The 19,409-nt window shown below is 38.2% G+C and overlaps 1 protein-coding gene across 1 annotated transcript in view; it reads right to left on the bottom strand.

The window, feature by feature from the left end:
* Positions 1–737: 737 nt before the first annotated feature.
* The window catches only part of NFX1 (nuclear transcription factor, X-box binding 1), a 67,101-nt gene continuing 48,429 nt past the window's right edge, over positions 738–19,409 (bottom strand). Inside the window, exons 21-24 of the mRNA XM_009332360.1 lie at positions 19,222–19,288; positions 13,310–13,455; positions 6,223–6,324; positions 738–4,716 (exon numbers count right to left, since the gene is read on the bottom strand). Coding sequence (XP_009330635.1) covers positions 4,641–4,716; positions 6,223–6,324; positions 13,310–13,455; positions 19,222–19,288 — 391 coding nt within the window. The 3' untranslated portion in view covers positions 738–4,640. The remainder of the gene's footprint in view (positions 4,717–6,222; positions 6,325–13,309; positions 13,456–19,221; positions 19,289–19,409) is intronic.

Consider the following 19,409-nt stretch of genomic DNA (forward strand, 5'->3'; position numbering starts at 1 on the left):
GTTGTGACCATGTCATGACTTGAATGACTTATTTCCAAACATAGACAAGATAAGTGAACAGAAAGCAAAATTCGTCTCTTCTGCTGCCATTTACACACACTGATAACGATGATGTTTGGTCACCTTCTAGTCAATGTCAGTCCTGAACTGAAGTGCAAGTTTTTTTTTCAGGCAGAGATTTCCAATTAAGATCTGTTTTGCAGTGCTTATATACCTGCAACATGCCATCTTCATCCTCCAAAATATCCTGAAAAGAAAGTCCAAACTTACTGGCAGTTGAGGTAGTAAGACAAAAGGTTTTCAGCTGTCTTTCAAGAACTCTTCAAGCTCAGATCATTTCTTGAATTTCTTTGAGCCATCTTGCACTCCATCTGAAGTATCAGGTCAGGCCACTGAAATTTTTTTGCTGCTATTCTTCATTTCTGTAGCTTTTGCCATTGGAGATGCATTACTTGGTATTATTAAAGTTTGAGGAGGGAGCAGTTCAAATAATTTCAAACTTCTGATTTTCAGACTGTTTGCTTTTTGAGTCTCCCTGCCATCTACTGAACTGTGTTGGCAAAGTTTTCACCACCCTGCTCCCATAACATTTGTCATCCAGTACTTGTTAAATCTAATGCCCATAAGGACTTTTAAGGGACATTAGTCCTCACTTCTCCCCCCAACCCATACCACTCTTCTTTACAGCCACCATCACAATTGAACGGTGGGCAAACAACAATGAAGGGACAATGAGTTAGAATCATACATTTTATTGCCAAGTAGCATTTACGCTGACATAGTAAAGGTTTTTTCAGATAACCAAAATGTACATTTCTATTCAGATAATAATCTCTCCCTTCTTCTGAATCCCAAGAAGGTAGCAGATAATCCTTACTCTCCATTTCCTGGGGAGTCCCTCTTTACTTGCTTCATTCTCCTTACAGCATTCGTTTAAAATCACTTCAAATGCAGGAAATCACACCTCATATTTCAAAATTTGAGGAAAAGGACTCCCCAGACTTCCATTTAAATCTTTATTGTTTCTCTGTGATATCTCAGTCTTCCAACTTTGGAATACCAAGACAAAGCTTGCAAACAATTCCAAAGCACTGAACTTTCAACTTAGATTTATTTCAGGTTTATAAAGGAAGTAATTTTATACTAGTAACTTGAAAAAAAATCAAGTCAAATATAAAACTTTCAACAAATAACTTATTCTTAAGTGTTTTAGAACAATTTTACTTTGCTCATTTCATTATGCAGCAGATACTGTACAAAACTGCCACAGAAACAGTGGTATTGAAGTCTACTTACGCATCTTACACAATTTTAGGTTAAACCCAAGCACTGAATATTCAGAGCACTTTAAACATGTTAAACAATATAGATAAGTAATAGCACAGCCCAAATGCCAAAGTATCTGCCTATTTCATACACAACTTTAAAAGCACTTCATGAAGTTGCATGAATTCCAACTGACATCACATAATTTATTTCAAAAGATGCTTATTGCAGAGTACTTTTTTCATATTATTCTTAGGGCTGTGGAAAATGATTAGTATATTGAAGCTTAAGTCTTGGTTCCAGTGATGTCAATAGGATTTTTGCCACTGACTTCACTAATGCAGAGATTTCTTTTATCCACTCATTTTTCTATTAGATAAAAGGTGTAAAGGCCAGCTCAGATTTACAAAATAGCTATTTGAAAAATATTTCCATGAGGCACACGTGCAATATGAAGGTGAATTATCACAGATATCAAAACTACAGCCTTTAGTACTATTCCATATGAAAGTCACAGATACATTGCAGCAAAAGCAAACCAGAACAGAGAGGAGAGCACCACTGTTAAACTTTGCCGAGTTCCTTCTTAAGGCTATGTAACTATGTTCTGGGAAGAAAGACATCAATAATTTGTTTTTGCTATTACTTTCCTGGGTAAATGTATGGTATCATGTTTTTAACCAAGTCATTAAAATGCATTTCAAAATAAATGTTTCTGTACATGTGACTTTCTTCATAACTACAGATATGCTCCAACAGCCATGACTGAGAGATGTGCAAGATACAGATCTATAAAAATATTTTAACATTCATGTAGTTAAGGGGTTTAGTGATGAGAATTATGACTTCTCAGTATGAACAGATTCAGTAATAATTATTAGTCTCATCTTCAGAAGCTGAAGATTACCTGGGTTTTCTTATTAAAAGCAGTGGCAGAATACTTGACTGCTGAAGTGCATCTCACCAAGGTTCACATTTTTATATTAAAGCCATAATCTGATAAAAATTTTGAAGAGCAGAGCTAAATATAGTGCTAGTAAAACCTTTTAAGTTTTAAATTTAAAATCAGAGGTGCAAATGTGAAGTTTTAGCTATATTCATGTGAAACTGTGTGAAAAGTTAATAGGCTTCAGCTTTATTCTATTTATTATCAACTAAATCACTTTGGTTTTCTGTAATGTTAGGTCTACCTATGGTATACCAACTGTGTGTGCTCCAGTGTACATGCATCTAACTTTATACTCTCAGCTCACCGGATGTGGGTGCCTGCTCCTGTCCAGAACCTACCTTTGCAGTATAACTATGTACATTCTCCCTAACAGGTGTTACTAGCTTGAAAACAGTGCTATATTAACATAGCTCTGAATTTCAAAACCAGAATTAGCCTTTGTCTGGCCACACTGAGCTGGCACTTGAGCAAGCACTGGAATAGATACACTCCTCACAATGAAGTGATTGAAGAAATACATTCCTGGAAAGATGCCAAGCAACTTACTTCTTCAGCTGAACTTAGCAAAGCAGTACACCTTGTAGAAACAAACATTAATTTGCTTAAGAAATTAAGGGCAATATAAGCTATGTTAATTTATTTTTCATTTCTGTTCACACAACATTAGACAAAAAAGCTAAAACCAATTTAAATCACTACATGCAAATTAAAAGCCTGAATATTCTTGAGGTTTGAGAATCCTTCTGGTAACTGTTTTACCTGAAGCATATGCATTTCAAATGTTTAGAAACATGTAAGACTGCATATTCTTTTAATGTGAAATAATAAGCTCCTACAAAAATAGGCAATAACAGCATGCATTCTAATTTTCAAAACATTTTGGGGGACAGATATGGTCTGTGAGTTTGCTGCTCATTCTTTCATGTTTCACAAGCTGTTCAAGATGAAATGTAGCCACAGAATGCTTCACAGTTAAGGCTCAGGGTTGTGCGATAACTGTAAGTGAATCTAAGCATGGGTAACTGCCTTCCATTTTCTTGGCAACAAATCTCATACTACACCACAATGAGCTGGCTGGAAAAAAAAAAAATCAACAACAGATGACAAGTCTTCTGCTAGATCTGTTTCTTCATTATGCTAAGCCCCTTTTAGCAGCAGCCTCTGATGCTGTACAGGGGACTCACCTTTAGCGCTACGTGTAGCCAGCCACAAGGAACAAGAAACGGAGCGCATCAGTGTCAGAGTTACTAAAATTATTAGTTCAAAAAACGTTCTCCTCAAGTGAACAGGTATTACTCAAATTCAGAGCTGTGTCACCTCTTCTGATCAGACCTACAATCTCCTCTCCCAGAGAGCTACTCACCTACCTTAATTCATCATCTGGAAACAATTCACCATCTATGAGACCACTTTGGTGTCCTTCACTGTTTCACACCATCCCATTTTGTTTATGGCATTTCCCATAAAACAAAGGTCTTCCATTGCCGAACAGTTTAGACAGATGGTCTTATAAATTTTACAAATATTATTCCAAATTCATAACATACCTAAACCAAACTTCACACATTCACGTTAAGCTTACACAGCACAGAAAAAGATTATAAACCCCCAATAAAACCATGCAAAAAGACCCCCCTAGAAGACCATCAAGCTAATATATCCAAATACAAATTAAACCAAATAGAACATCAAAATAATATATAAAGTCTGATTTTGTTCAAGGTCTTGAGTAAGAAAGGATTAATAATTTTCTTGTCTTGGTTTTTTGGGGGTAGTTGGTTTTTTGGGGGTTTGGGTAAGCAAAATAAGTCTTAATTCCCCACCTTCCCCAAACCCTGGTTCTTCAGATACCAAAGGAATTCTGTGCTTTTAATGGGCATTTAGTGTATACATTCGTACTTAGATTAAATTTTATATTTCCTTCCATGCAGAAGAGTAACTCAAATTCCCAAATTTACCACATCAACACAAAAGTGAATTAATAAAATATGAAAACGCTTTAAGAGTATTCCCAGCAGTGTTTTTAACACAGATTATTTCTGGTCCATTTTAAGTTGTGTGAGATACGTCAAAATAAATCTTTGAGATTTATCATTGTTCTTACTACCTCCAAAAATATATTTGATTACCAGTTCTCTCACTTTAAAGGCATCAATGGAAATCTACATCATTCTGACAGCACATTAGATAAAAAAATTGCACCAAACCCAAGTTTAAAAAGCTATACTACTGTTAGGTATTATGCAGTTACGTAAACTGTAAAAATGCATAACTTTTTAAAGTATCACAATCAATGTAACTTTAGATGTTAAATCATGACTATGCTGAACAACTGATCATTTGACAGATAACCAAAAAGCGCCTCACACAATAACTTAGTATCTTCACCTCTAAGCTTCTGTATCATAATTCTACATCAATCACTTCAGTCCTGGACATCAAAGTAGTCAATTACCGGCTCTTCTTTTAATGGTTTGGATAAACCACTGTTCCCACTACTCCTGAAATTATAAGAATATTAGATGTTACTCACCCGCATGAAAAACAAGAAACAAAGTAAACTGAAATCACACTCCCATAATGTCTCAGTGTGCACACGCACACTGCATTGGTAAGTGGCATGCATTTCTAAATTATGTTTTAATGGAAGTACCTTAATGCTCCAGAAAGCCTTTGTTAACTGATTTTTGGAAAAAGCATATACTTTATTGAATTAATGTACACTAATGTGTGGCCAAATTGATACAATTCGTTTTGGGTTTTTACCAGAAAATACCATTTACTGGTAATATTTATTACAAAAACGATACCAAAGACTAAATGTTCAACATGCCTTTTTAAAAGAATGAACAAAAGAAATACTGTTGAAGCGAGTTGATGATCAAATCTGCCCACTTTTAAAAGCAAGAGTAACAAAAAGTATGTGGTAATACCAAATCCAAACACTGTAAAGATTTTTTCCTTAGGACAGTATGGGATCTTCCAGAATATTTTGTAGAATTAAGCACTTCTAAAGAAATTTAACTTCTAGTAATTAAAAATAAATTGCTAAAGCCCTTTTTAAAATTTAATTTTGCCACATAAGCCCCTTTCATTAGGGTCACTGAAGAAAGGAATCCCACAGAAGTAAGTGGAAATAAGTAACAGCAAACTTTTTAAAATTCACATTGAGTTAGACCATAAGCAGTCATTTTAGACGTGTTTTACTCCAGATGCTTAGTTCTGAAACAATTTAAATTTTCTCCTAACAGCCTATTTTGTATTCCAACAGCCCTTTAAACACCCAATAGCTACTGCAATAGTTACTGCAAAATTAAGTTGTCCTTTCTGAAAATGGTACTTCATAGAACATGATTTCAAATGCTAATTTGGAAATAACTTTGGGGAAAAAAGTTCTGAAAGGTAAACCTGAACAAAGAACAAGCCATCCATTAAAAAAATTCGTAACTATGAGATGACTACAGGTACCTGAATCTGGCAGGTCATATAAAGTAAAGACTGTTCTATTAGACTATTTACCAAGAAGCCTTATACATCCCACCTTCAGTAGTTTTCACTATCTGAGAAAAATGGTAGTTCACCTTTAGCCAACTGTATAGTCATATCTACACAAGAAAAATACATTTACTACCTGTCCAAATAAATCATTTTATGCCAGTAAGACATTACGTTTTACACAGAACAGTTAAAGGTAAAAAACATCCCAAAAACTCCAGAACAGCCATCTCTTCCCAACTATCTAATCTTTATTAAAAAAATAAAGTCCACAATGTTTGTTATATTACTACTACTCCTATACCACACAGTCAATCCTACATTCTTCTTAGCACTTCATTTCAGGTTTACTTCTATGGAAAGAAAATCTTAGTGCAGACTGCAAGCTCCAAAGCTGTGTGTGGGTTGGGAAAACAAAGAAACAGGGAGTATGAAGTTGAAGCTCAGGAACACTATCCTCAGGTAACTCAGCACAAAATTGAAGAATACCGTTTCAAAAATGAATTCCTTACTTATCTGTTTGTTTGTAATGAGGAATAGGAGGTGGAGCCCTGCTCTGCATTTCTTTATCTAGCACAGAAGTTAAGGTATTGCTTGGACAAACCGATTTCCCTCTAGAGAAATAAAAGAAAGGTTATTCAATTCAATAGGAATTTATATTCATTAAGAAGTTAGAGCAAAAGAGTTACATTTGTAAGTAGCAGTTCTGGTGTCAGAGTTCATACTTGTATACTCAAACCATCTATTCAAATATTTAATTTTCCAACCACAGAGACCAACAGTGTGCAAATTCCATTTTCATTATCAAGAACAAGATTTCCAGTATTCTAAATGTCTTTTGATTGCTGTCTATAAAAGATGCAGAAGCGGTTTCCTAGATTTGAGTGTTGGTACCCAGACTCCTTCCTTTCTGCATGTGAAGTGCACAACTCCTTTCTACTATGAAGTGCACAACATGATCAACTGTTAAAATACCAAAAATGCAATACTTGCATTCTAGGGCAACATATATCTGTTCTTTCACAGAACAAATATAAGATCAGAAGCAACAACTTAATAGCTTAACTCGGCATCATGTGAACACAGTTCACTGCATCTTCAGAACATGTTATCTAATGTTTTGGAAACATGTTCTTGAACTCTGGCAGTTAAGTCACATTAAACTTGTTTATCACTCTGCACTCAGAGCAGCCCTGCTAAGCAGCATTATTCCAGGAACAATGCATCAACACTGCATCTTCCTTGTCAGCTAGCCCAGGTGAATGACATCAGAAAAATAACATTATGCATTAGGCTCTTCTTGCCCTCCACACTAGTTACAATCCATTATGTGATCACAACCACACAGTGAAGCATCCCACTTGTGCTTGTCCCAGCTGCAATGCAGGAGCCACCCTGTGGCTGTGGTGCAGGGCAGTATTTTCTCCAATATAGGAGGACAGTGTACTTTAGCATGTATATTTATATGCTTTAGGCATATATTGGCTGTGAATCACGCTCAACTTCAGTATGGCAGTCCATGCCCAAAGGCTGCACTGGCTGGAGAAAGAGGAAGGATATAAAAAAAAACCCCAACCAACCAACCGAACAACCCAGAAAAAAACCTAGAAAGATTGTTCCAGAAAGGCATCTAATAAAAAAAAAAAATCCAAATAATTCAAGAGTGAGCTTGCTTATTTCAACTTCCATTCACTGTTATGACTTAACTGCAAGACTGAAAAACCTTCCACTATCAGCATCTTTTCATTCACAGTTTCTTTTTCATCTTTTCTGGGGGGGAAATAAGCTGAATACATTAAAATTCTTAAACCTTGTCAAGGTCAATTTCTTACCGTTCTTGCACTTTCCTCTAAACCCATGCTACTGATGTTTTAAGACCAAACTACTTCTGATACACTAAGCTGGATTGCTTTCCTATTTTTATCTGAATGGTTTATACTGGATATTAGGAAAAATTTCTTCACTGAAAGAGTGGTTAAGCATTGGAACAGGCTGCCCAGGGAAGTGGTGGGGTCATCATCCCTGCAGGTATTTAAAAGACTTGTAGATGTGGTGCTTAGGGACATGGTTTAGTGGTGGACTTGGCAGTATTAGGTTAACGGTTGGACTTGATGATCTTAAGGGTCTTTTCCAACCTAAATAATTCTATGATTCTATGTCAATCACTAAATAATGTTTCCTCCTTGTTTATTTATTCATGAATTTTTAAATAAGCTCCTCCCAGAGCAGAGTCCTCTAGACCATGAGATTCTCTGTGTTTACTAATGACATTAAATTCCTACTTTCAAGTTCATCTTGCTCCTTTGAAAATTACATTTTGAATAGCAAAAAATGCTGCAAAACAATGGCTTGTGTATTGTTACAATTCCAGAAATGTGCACGTGTTAAGAGTTCCATGCTTTGTCACATACTCGTAATTCATATTTTTTCCCCAACTCTCTCAGGGCTCTAAGCAGCTGAAGTCTCACATCAGTACACAGATGAGCACTAGTTCTATTTCAGAGCTTAAAAAAAATTTGTCTTATTTCCATATTTGTCTTATTTTCATCATGTCTTGTTTCTATCAGTTCTGAAAATATAAAGGCCAATTCCTGTGATGATGTGGCATCACAGATGAAAAACTCCACAACATTCTCAAGGTAAGTCAGAAGTCCACTAAAATATGAAGTGATGACCCTGACTCCATTTCAGTACTGTTTTAAACTGAGTACTGACAGTCTGTTCAAATGAACTGCAAAATCTTGCAAACATAGGTCACCAACTCAAAAAGTGTCCCCATCTCCCCAACACTGAAAGTGTTCATTATTTGAAAAAAAAAGTTACTTGCCACTGACCATGATTTTTTCAAGATTATATTATGTTTACATGTACATTCTAACAGCAAGTACATTAGTGTCCTATCAGTTGAGAACAGCTAATTTTCCCCTCTTCTATAAAATGGGTTAAAACTCCTTTAGCTCCAGGCCTGGCATATAAAGCCAAATGCTCCCACTATCATTTCAGTTACCTCTCAACTGTAGAGCTTTACCTGAAAAGACTAAAAGAGGACAAAGGTAGATGGGAGAATATTTTGTTGTCTTCTTTCCTTTTTATAAACCATGGTGTGCAAAAACATGAAAACCCAATTGACCGGAGGTAAATAGGCAAAAAAAAAAAGGAAGGCTAGAAAGCCCTTCACAAAGTAAAGTAAGGTGTCTGTCTTTACTCTAAAATGTCAGGCTAAATCTTGCTTGTGTAGTAAAAAAAAGAAAATAAATGAGAGTTCTGGAATGCAGGAAAACAGAACACGTGCACTTATTTCTACAATTAGCAAAAAAAAAAAAAAATCTTATTAGAAAAGAGAATATTCTTGCATTCCAAGAAAGTAAATACAGCAGCTCTGCTCTGAAGTGAAATGTTCCCAGGATGTAGAGGGTTAACGTATCAAACTTTTAAAAATGAGGAGGGATCAAAGTCTTGTGGACAGTTACAGGAGATCCTGGAACCAAATTTGGTTTGATCACATCAAGGCCTAGCCCTGTTTTTGCTTTGACAAGGTTTAGTGTCCCTCCAAAAAAAAGCAGAAGAGATACACAGCAGACTGTCCAGCCATGAAACCACAGAGGCTTTAGAGACGAAAATCTATCAATGAACACTTAAGCAAAATGTACACCACTTCCTGTATACCTTGGTGACACACAGGACAACACTAGACTGACTCTAATCTCCCCAAAATTCTGTGAATATTTCTATTCATTGGTTTAAAAAAAACAACAACCACCAAACCTGAAACAGCCAATCATATTCAGATCATCTGGAAGAAAACCAAACAACTGAATTCAACTAAACAGGTGTACAATGGAAAAAAACCCTTGACTAATTGCCAGAAAGAGAAAGAAAGCAGACCCTCCCTTCCTGCTAATGTAAATCATGGTTATCTACCATCAGTTGTAATAGAACTGTGGAGATGGAAGCAAAAGGCTCTGCAAGTACTTTGGACATTTTGATATGAAAGTTGCCATTCTTCATTCTATTAACTTACTCTCAAAGTAAGGAAAAAAAGACAACTGCCTGCCCCAAGCAACAAAGATGAGATGACAAAGTTTTGGCAGCACGCCAGGGAAAAGCAAGGAGAACATAAATAACTATCTGCTGACTATACGACACTGGTAGTGCTGACAGGATGGCTTGTTGTATAAAACTGAACTGTGGAAATCAGGACTCAAACTTATCTTCTCCATAAAGACTGGAAGTTCAATTTTTATAACGCCAGGATGTATCAGCATTGATCTGTTTCGGTATGAACTACTACAAAATTCTTTGCCCACTAATCTGTCCAGAACTGACTCTGTGTAGCCTTGCAATAATGATCCATCAGCTTTCAGACAGAGCAGGTTTTTGTGAGAAGTGTCTCCAAAAGCTGCTACAGCTTGGGTGGAATAATGAAGCAAGTGGCTCTCAAACAATCTCCTAATTGTCTAGACTTCACATAGCTGTCAAGAGGCAACACATACTATTCTCAGGGCAAATGACGTCAAGATTGAAGGAAAAATAGTGAGAAAGAGATGTAGCTCTTTTCTGGAGCAGGACTGCTGTTAAAACCACCTTGGCTGGTGACCTGTAGCATTATTTGTGCTTAAATTGCTCAAAAAGCCTTAAGAGGTTAGAGGTGTTGAGATACAGTCATTGGAAAAGGCCTCTGTGATTGCAAAGGGGGTGGGGAGAAAGTTAGCTTTTTTCCTTATGGCAGAGGAGAAAATTCCTGCAGAATGAAGGGTAGAATAAAAGTCCTTAAAGCAATAGAGTACCTTCAGGAAGTCATCAGAACTTCTGTCAAATTAGAAGTTATTCCAGATACCAGAAAGGCTGCAGAGACAGTTAACTTATTAAGTAAAATGAACTTGTACCTGGAGATCAAGTGCTGAAATGTGTCCAGAAAAACTTAAAAGAAGCCAAAGAGTAATTCTGTTTCCTCAGAGCATGTAATTTCCTTTCAACCCTGCCATTGGGATGTACAGCTTTTGCCTTCTGTGATACAACTGCCATGATCTGATAAGGGTGTTTCATGTAGTTACAGGGGTTTTAATTTCTTTAGGTCTTTGTTCCTGCTGGTCTTGTGTAGCCTGCAGCTAAGTAACCACTCCTGAACTGTCTCCAGACTGACCTAATTGAAAGGAAACAAAATCCTGCGTGAAGAAGAGTAATAGAGAACACATTGATGAGACTGTGGCAGGATGTGGTTTTCTCAGTGAGAACAATGTGCAGGGACCCTGTCACCTTCCTGAAAAGCCCCCTTGTTCGTGAGGAGAGACTGATCCTATTGTTCTTCCTGGAAGGAACAGGAAAAGGATGGGTCTTACAGGGATGACTGTCCTCAAAAACATTTCCAGGATGTCTCAAGTCCATAAAAGCTGCATGAACATTGGTCACTACATAACAACAAGCAGACACTCCTTAACAGGCTCTGGCATCCAGAGTTATTCATAAGAGGAGGGAAATTCATACGAATAAAAGACTTCAAGAAACCACTGACAGGTACAGCGAAGCACATGTGTCAACTTGGAGAGGAAAGCCTTCCCCTTTTCATCATACCAGTCTGGACATTACCTTTGAACCTGGTTCAAAAGGAATCTGGTATTGCAACTGCTCAAAAGATGGAGAAGGGCACTTGCAAGGATTCACTTGGGGTCTTATACTTCAAAACACCAGAACTGTAATTCAGATCAACCTTGACAGTCAATACTGGGAATACTCTCTGTGTGGTTAGACATTGGCAATGCTGTACATAAGTGATTCTAATGCAGCTAATATGACCAATTCTTACTGATGTGGTGGAATGATGATGGGGCAGGGGCTGAGGGCAAAGCAGATTTGTGGAGTTTGCTCCTACATATCCGGAAGAGGAAGAAGTCTGGTTGGAGGAAACTTTCTTAGCACCAAGGAGACTTTCCCACTCCTCTGACCAACCTGTATCCTGTATGGTGATGTTACCATTTCAGTGACACAATGGGGAGTGTGAAGAGGAAGAATGGTCTCTTTGCCTAGCATCATTTTGAATTATCTATACTTGGAGGAGCGCTAATAGAAATACGTGGGGAATGCTGAGAGCAGAATGAAACAAAATGAATCAAACCACTTGGACTTTCTGGTGACTACTAGCCCCTGGACTTGAAGAAGCTGTTGTGAAATACTCAAAAATATCATCCTGGAACTTGAGCTATCACTTGCCTGAGGCTTCCATGTTTTTTATGTCTTGAAGAAGTGACAAATAAAAAGACAATGACAAGAAGCTTTGGATGAATCCACCGAAATAAGAAACATTGCTATGCAGCAGAAGTATATTTTTAGTAGACCACTCTGTGTCTGTAAGAGGGGCAGAAGTGAAATAGCAGCATGTGCATTCTGCATGGTACACTGTTCCCTGAACAACACAAGGGAAGGAGCAAGTGTGCAATCTCTCCTAAAACCACAGAGGAAGGCCTCCCATTCTCAAGTTGCAGGATACGTCTTTGTTTTTAAAGCATAGTCATTTGTCCTGGTCCTTTCTCTGACACTTTATCCTCTTCACTAATTTCTCATCCCGCCCCCCCATCTATTTCTTTTTCTTACATAAGCTTTTTCAAATGTGATCTCTTTTCTCACCTTCCTTTACTAGAAACAAAAGAAAGAGTATCTTAAACTGTTTCATGGAAACAGAAAGGGGTATCAAATTGGTGTTCCATCTCTCTTGGAAGAAATCAAGATTGTAGCTAAGCTACCAACCCATGAACAGGCTCAGGAGCAGCTCATGGCACTCTAGTAGCACGGACAGTGACAGGTTTTTTCGTGTTTTTTTGTTGGTTGTTGTTGTTTGGGTTTTTAATAACTACAGTCAATATCTACAGTTAAAAACAACTGGTTATTGAAGAACCACAATTTGATAGTGCTAAACTAAATATGCTGCTCAGTGAGCAGCAGAACCAAGGAAGCCTCGATATCTCATTTGGGAAGCCTTCCCATACTATGTCTCCAGTGCAATCACCTTGCTTCTCCCCCAGCTATACTCCCTTCATTTCCTTCTCTAGTATGAACTGCCATCTGTGGGTCTTCTCCAAATATTTCCAGTTTTGCTTACAAATTTCTTCAATTTGTCCTAATTCCAGCTCCCTCTTTGTCCATTAACTAAAGAGGGAGTATACTCTGTGGCAGGTTCAGACAGGTGGAGAACAAATAAGTTCCAATACCAGATTTTTTCAAAGAAGGTGCAAATTTAGGTACAACTTCTCAACCAGCAATTAATTTTCATAAAATTTTACGACATTTGTTATCTTTCATACCTCTATCAAATTTAGTTGATGGCAAAAAGACAAAGAGTTACTGCTCAGATGAACAGAAAACAGCCTTGCAAAGTATTTTCTTAGCTTATTTCTAATTGGGTTTTCTTCTCTGCAGATTTACTTGACTAGTGGAAATAGAAGCCTATGAAATTATGAATTTAAAAACGTCTTTAAAAAAATTTCTACTGGAAGTTACTGCATGTTGCAAATTGCATTGTAAATAAACTCATTCGAGTAAGTGATAAAAACATTCAATTATTTAAACTACAGTTAATAGATTTGAAAACAATAATGAATTACGTACTTCACTGCAGTGATAACAACATTACGCTTTGGTTCGTTGTCATAGCTCACACTTTCAATGCCATAAACCTGAGCTAATTCATGGATGATTCTGCGGTGATCTCTGTTCATTGGTGGGTAACAATGGCTCTTCTTTGTATGCTTGCCCTGAATTCAGGAGAAAAGGTTTAAAAAAAAGAAAAAAAAAAAGGTAAAGTTTTCCTTCAGGGAGGCCAGGAGGAAGAAAAAAAGAAAAGAAGAAAGTGCTTCTACCTCTAAAATTTTGCCACTATGACAAAATCAGTACCACAAATTGCTAATACCTCAGTATTGACAGAAAACTCATCTAAAAATGTCCATTTATTTTCCAAAAATTACATTACGTATTCTCTGTTGTTTCCATCACCTCAAAGTATACACACACACACGTCTCAAGTTTGAAATACAAATCCTGAATGTATCCATTCTACTTACATCCCAAAGAAGCAGTATAAAATGATTTTTTCTGAATTTTTATTTTTCAGAATGATCTGCCTATTTTGAATGTGATCTAATTTTATTTTTCAGACTGGCTTTGCAATGCACATACTGCAGATAGCTACTAAGGTGTCAGATTTATTTATCACTTCCCTCTACTAAAGAAGCTATTTATCTGCAAAATCTGCCATGTAATGGCATCAATAGACTTTTTATTAAATAAAAACAAAATTGTAGTTTTAATTTCAGTTAACAAAGACTAATAATGCTTGATTCGACACTGATTGCTATATAAACAGTTATAAGAACAAACAAAAAAGCACAGCCCTATGAGCCCTGTCCTAATGGGTTGGGTGACTTTGTAACAGCAAATGCAAATGAGGATGAGACACTCAGTGCTTCAGTCTGCTTCAGGGACTCAAGACACTGCTTCAGCTTTTGCCTTGGTTGTTACCAACAAAGTCTTCTAGGTCTTTGGGTCTACAGACAGGGTTCAAGGGGAAGACAAACTATCAGTAGTAGAGTAAGTTTGAGTCAGGGATTTCTAGAGAAATCCCAACCTATACAAATTCCTGGGACTGCAGCTAGTGCATTTAAGGGCACTGAAAGACCAGGACAATGTCCCACTCTCTGTCATCTCTGAAAGATTGTACAGAATGGGGTAGGAACCCAATGACTAGAGAAAGGTAATTGTTGTAACTATGTTAAAAAAAAAAACAGCAAAACAACCCAAGAACTACGGGTTGATCAGCTACACTTCAAGGCCTGGGGAAAAAAATCATAGAGCAAGTCCTTTTAGAAGCCATTTTTAGGTACATGAAGGAGAAAGTCCCTGGGAGTAGTCAATGTGGATTTACAAAAGGTCAGTCACCTAAATTAACGTAAAGAAGACCACATGTAACAGAGCAATACATCAGAGGTACATTGTAGCTACCCTGTAAATAGAGGGTTAATATCTGTCTCCTCTTAGATTGTAAAATAGCTAAGTTATGAATAGTAACTGGACCAGAAACTGTGGTCAATCATTTCCATAAGTCTTCAGGGTAATCACAAGCTGTCAGGATATAATCAGTACTTAGCAATGAACAGTAATAAACCTCCAACCTATTACAAAACTTTTAGCATATAGACAGGCATCTGAATGAAGAAAACTCTACAGATTCTGTACCTATTTATGATGACTAGTAACACTTGCTTTAAAAAAGCGGTGACAGTTCCACGCTCAGAAAACCATCAGAATTTCTGTCCGTATGCAGACAGAGCTGGATATGTTCCCTGTCTTGTCTAATTACATATATCAACAACGACAACTCTGCTGTGCTACATGAGTACGTATTGATGAGTCTAGGGGTACAGATGTTCATGAGGCAAGCAAAGTCATATAATGATAGATACAGCTGAACCATATTAATGCTAAAACCTGTAAGTATCAAAATCCTTTTTATTACTCATTTATTCAGTTAAACTGAAGTTGGTGTCTCCAAAGGCACAAGTGCAAAAAATAAAAAAGTCAAAGTGAAATGTGTCAGCATAAGTAACAGTAATCAGTATGAAAGACATAGTATTGATACAGGCAGAGCTACCTGAATGCTTGATAGACTAGCATGCAAAATACTTCTAATACAAGTTAAGTAAAGCTCTACATCTAGAAACAAAGAAAATAAGCCACAACTTTAGTGAGAAAGGATTTAGGAGTCATGATAAACAAACAACTGAACACAGACTCAAGCATAAGGAGGACTTGGGGATCATGGCAGAACAACAATTAAAAACAGTCTTCTTGCATAATGCCATATCAAATGTATTAATCCAATCTTTGGCTACATAAAAAGGGGGAGTTGACTTGGTCAGGTTGGACGCAGGCCTGAATGAACAACACTGATAACACTTACCAGGTACAGAAACATGCCCAAGACAACATAAATACCTGTGGGTTGCAAGATGAAACATGACTCCTACAAGGGAGAAAATAAAGCCTCTGAGACTTCCAGAAATAAAAAGAGAAGGTATGCAAGAAGAATTGAGTAGAAGAGGAGGTTAACTTTACAGTGCAAGGGACATGTTCCCTTTTACACCATACACAGCACCATTTTGAAGGAAAAGAAAGTCAGAGCATGGCCTCCACACATGCTGTCACTCCTATCTTCAAGACGGGCATAGAGAACACACAGAGCTACAGGCTGGTCAGCCTCACCTCGATCCCTGGGATGGTGGTCATGGAGCAGCTCATCCTGGAACCCATTTCCAGGCACATGAAGGACAAGAAACTCCTCAGGAGTAGTCAGCATGGCTTCACCAAGGGGAAGTCATGCTTGACTGACTTGATAAACTTCTACTATGAACAGATGTGCCTGGTAGATGAGGGGAGAGCAGTGGCTAGTGTCTGCCAGGCCTTCAGTAAGGTCTCTGACACTGTCTCTCATAAGAGCCTTATAGCCCCTCAAGCTGTTGCTGTAGGGGCTGGATGAGCAGACAGTGAGGTGGATTGAAAACTGGCTGAATGGCCGGGCCCTAAGGGTGGTGACGAGCGGCGCAAAGTCTAGTTGGAGGCCAGTAACTAGAGGCCAGTGTACCCTGGGGGGAGAGGAGAAGGAGGACCACATACTGGGTCCAGTCCTGTTTAACGCCTTTGTTAGTGATCTGCACGATGGGGCAGAGCGTACCCTCAGCAAGTTTGCCAATGACACAAAGTTGGGAGGAGTGGCTGATAGGCCAGAGGGGCATGCTGCCATCCAGCGTGAGCTTGACAGGCTAGAGAAATGGGCTGACAGAAACCTCATGAAGTTCAGCAAGGAGAAGTGCAAAGTCCCGCACCTGGTGAGGAACAACCCCACACACCAGTATATGCTGGGGGCCACCCAGCTGGAAAGCAGCTTGGCAGAAAAGGACCTGGGGATCCTGCTGGACACCAGGTTGGGTGTGAGCCAGTGATGTACCCTTGTAGCAAAGAAGGCCAATGGTGTCCTGGTCTGCATTAGGCAAAGTATTGCCGGCAGGCTGAGGGAGGTGCTCCTTCCCCTCTGCTCAGCACTGGTGAGGCCACGCCTGGAGTACTGTGTCCAGTTCTAGGCTCCCCAGTACTCGAGAGACATGGACATACTGGAGAGAGTCCTGTGAAGGGCCACAAAGATGCTTAAGGGACTGGAGCATCTCTCCCTTGAGGAAAGGCTGAGAGAGCTGGGACTGTTCAGTCTGGAGAAGAGAAGGTTTGGGGTGGTATTATCAATGTCCATAAATACTTGAAGGGAGGGTGTAAAGAAGGTGGAGCCAGACTTTTTTCAGTGGTGCCCAGTGACAGGACCAGAGGCAATGGGCACAAACTGAAACACAGGAGGTTCCCTCTGAACATCAGGAAACGCTCCTTTTACTGTGAAGGGTGACTGAGTACTGGCACAGGTTGCCCAGGGAGGTTGTGGCCTCTCTGTCCTTGGAGATACTCAGCAGCCATCTGGACATGGTCCTGGGCAACTTGTTCTAGATGGCCCTGCTTGAGCAGGGGCATTGTACAAGATGACCTCCAGAGGTCCCTTCCAACCTCAAACATTCCGGGATTCTGTGACATAAGTACAGCCTCATATAGCAGGGTACAAGTCAATCTACTGCAGAAGCACGGAAATTTGTAAGCAATGTGAATAATGCAGATCTAGAATGGGCATCTAAACAGAATACTGATAATCAGGAACCTAAACATTTCAAGAAGGAATTTGACAGCCTTGTGAAAATTAATATGTAACTAAATGGAGAATTTTTAGGGACAGAACATTGAGATTGTCATGGAACTCCTCAGGTAACTGTTGGATTTGCCTACTGAAGACTTCATGAAAGAAGAATGATTTCTTATCTGCATCTGCATTATAATATATGTATACCAAGCTTCAAGGCTTGTGTCACTTGCCTTTGGAGTTTAGAAAGAAATCTCTTCCCCTTTGAAATATAATTTGACTTCTGGGGACTTCTTGTATGTTATGGAATAGCAATTCCCAACAGCCTGAGGGGCAGGATGGCACAGAACTGATCCCTGAGATACTGAATTGTCATGTGGGCCTAATAGGTTCCTCCTCATTATGATAAAAGCTTAAGTAACCACTGGGTAATTCTCCCTTTAGGTCAGACAGGGAAGATTGCCACATCTGGTTTGTTTTCATTTTTTCATTCTCTTCTGCAATGTAGATGCTCTTTAACAGACACCATTTGTCTGTTTTGTAGGATCATTATTTAACAAATAGGTTACTGCTGAGAACTAAAGCACTGGAGATTCTCTTGCACTCTCCGGTTCTCTTGTTCTGTCATATTTGATGTCACTAATTCATTGTATATTGCAAATTCAAGACCTATGGTTGCCTTTTTTTTTAATATATATTACATACCTTGGTTTGATATTAGTATAGACATATACATTGGTATATGCAGTTATCATCTATATAGAAATATATGCCTGTACACACTTGTGTACATATGTGCATATAATAAAGGCAGTATATAAACGTATATGTAAAATAGGATAACCACAGGCAACACAACATTGGGCAAATTATTTTTAAGTGATAATAACTGTTCTATGCATCTGTTAACAAGTGTCTGAGGTTGGAGGGACCTGAACATAGTTAGACACAGATGGCCCCCTTTTAGACTTTCATTCCAATGTGGAAAACAATGGGCAAGCACATTAGACAGGTGGACAAGCACAAAGATTGTTTAAGAAACATCATACATAAAAAAAGAAGGAATAAAAGTTAAGTAACAGTCCTCATGGGGTAGAGGAAAGGAAATTAATGCTTTCTACAGAAGGTTAACTCTTTCTTGAGCTAAGGGCAACTGAGGATAGTATGGTTTACACTGTCCTTTGAATCACATATACCAGATCAGGCATGGTGCTGCAGCAAGCCAGGAATATGCTAACCTGATAGGCCTGAAGGCAGAATTCCGCTTTCACTGAAAAACCTATGATTGTGTCTGTGGTATCAGCCTCTCTAGGTATACTGGAGTCTGCCAAACAACTGTGGCTGAATCTGAGTCTCCTTATAGAAGGAGGAGGACTACTTCACACACTGGCAAATGCAGGAAGGTATCCACAAATTTGTGAGCAAGTTCCACTACAGGGATCAGAAGAACCTAGGCTTTCCTCCTCAAAGTCTGAACCTTTAAACACCATCTTTGATGATTAATACTTTATTAATGGAGATCCAAAAATTAAGGATAATCCATTGATGCATTAAAGCCTAGCACTGGTTGAATCTTTAAACAAAGCTTGGCTATCACCAAAGTGATCCTGAACTACTATGTCTCCTAAAAATTTTGTTCTATTTATAACTAAAATGTGCACTCTACTGGAGCCCAAACAGATCTAGTGTCAACTCATAACTATTAGTACTAACAAAGTTCAATAACATCAAACTCCCCTCAAACTAAACAAAATTGTTTCTTACAATAAGTCATACAGAATATCTGAATACTGACCTTATTTACAGCTTCCACAAGCATTCTCATTTCCTTCTCAATGTCACTGACAAATTTTAAATCCTTCCTGCAAGAACAGCATTCTAGGTAAATGAGGCAAGAGAGTATACAAAGATACAATATCTTCATCTGTTATAACATTACTTTTGTTGTTGTTGAAAATAAAGAACTCAATTGACTGAATCAGA

This window comes from Pygoscelis adeliae, unplaced genomic scaffold (assembly GCF_000699105.1).
Source record: "Pygoscelis adeliae isolate BGI_AS28 unplaced genomic scaffold, ASM69910v1 Scaffold119, whole genome shotgun sequence".
NCBI lineage: Eukaryota > Metazoa > Chordata > Aves > Sphenisciformes > Spheniscidae > Pygoscelis > Pygoscelis adeliae.